The 768-nt window shown below is 43.9% G+C and overlaps 1 protein-coding gene across 1 annotated transcript in view; it reads right to left on the bottom strand.

Annotated features, from left to right (window-relative positions):
• The window catches only part of LOC126581406 (angiopoietin-related protein 1-like), a 1,062-nt gene extending 644 nt beyond the window's left edge, over positions 1–418 (bottom strand). The window contains exon 1 of the mRNA XM_050245024.1: positions 1–418. This exon is cut by the window's left edge and continues 644 nt beyond it. Within this exon, the coding sequence (XP_050100981.1) occupies positions 1–418 (418 nt within the window).
• Between the last annotated feature and the right edge of the window lie 350 nt (positions 419–768).

Here is a 768-nt window from a genome sequence, read left to right as displayed (position 1 = left end):
ATGGCATCGGTGGTGATGTTGGTGGTGAAGGTGATGTACTATCCTCCATTGTTGTAAAACTATCCTCCGTTGTTGTCCAATCCTCCATTGGTGTGATGCAATTATCCTGCTGCTCTACGGATTGGTTCGGCTTCAGCAAGGAACTCACTAGCGCGACGTCATGGTCGAGTTTTTGAAGCGCGGCAAACGTTTCCTTTCGGTTTTGTTCCTGGCTGGATTGATACTGGCGCAATTCGTTTTGCATCACCTCAAATTTATGCTCCATGGCTTCCAGCTTCGCCAGAAGCAACTCGATACCGTTTTCATTTATCCCTTTCATCGATCCATTGACTGGTGTCTTGCTTTCAACGGGAGCGGGATCACTTGCCCCAACATAAAGAACCACAGAAAACACTATAAAACAGACGGACAACTTCATTTCTGGAGCGCACTTTGTAACACACCGAGCCCACTAAAAGTTAAACAAGAATGATGTCTCGTATCTGTTTGGCCAAGGAGAGCAGAACGTTTTTTGGGGGGGTTAAATATGATGTTGATTGTGGTTTCCTGTGACCTTCAATTTCGTCCACGATCACAGCTGTGCTAAGGCTAATTTCGTTCCTTTTGTTTGATAACGCGGATGGTGCTGTAGACCGCAGTTGTGCGATAAGTCGGTACAGTTCTCGCCATCCAATGTTATGGTAAGTTTTGGATTATTCTTGTTCCGCATTCGTGTTTTTAAAGCTGATTTCATGATACAATACAATTGAATATCAATTTTTATTTTCC

The sequence above is a fragment of the Anopheles aquasalis genome, chromosome 2, assembly GCF_943734665.1.
Source record: "Anopheles aquasalis chromosome 2, idAnoAquaMG_Q_19, whole genome shotgun sequence".
In the NCBI taxonomy this organism is placed as follows: domain Eukaryota; kingdom Metazoa; phylum Arthropoda; class Insecta; order Diptera; family Culicidae; genus Anopheles; species Anopheles aquasalis.
Note: the sequence above shows the minus strand (reverse complement) of the source record. Positions and strands in the feature narration are given on the sequence as shown.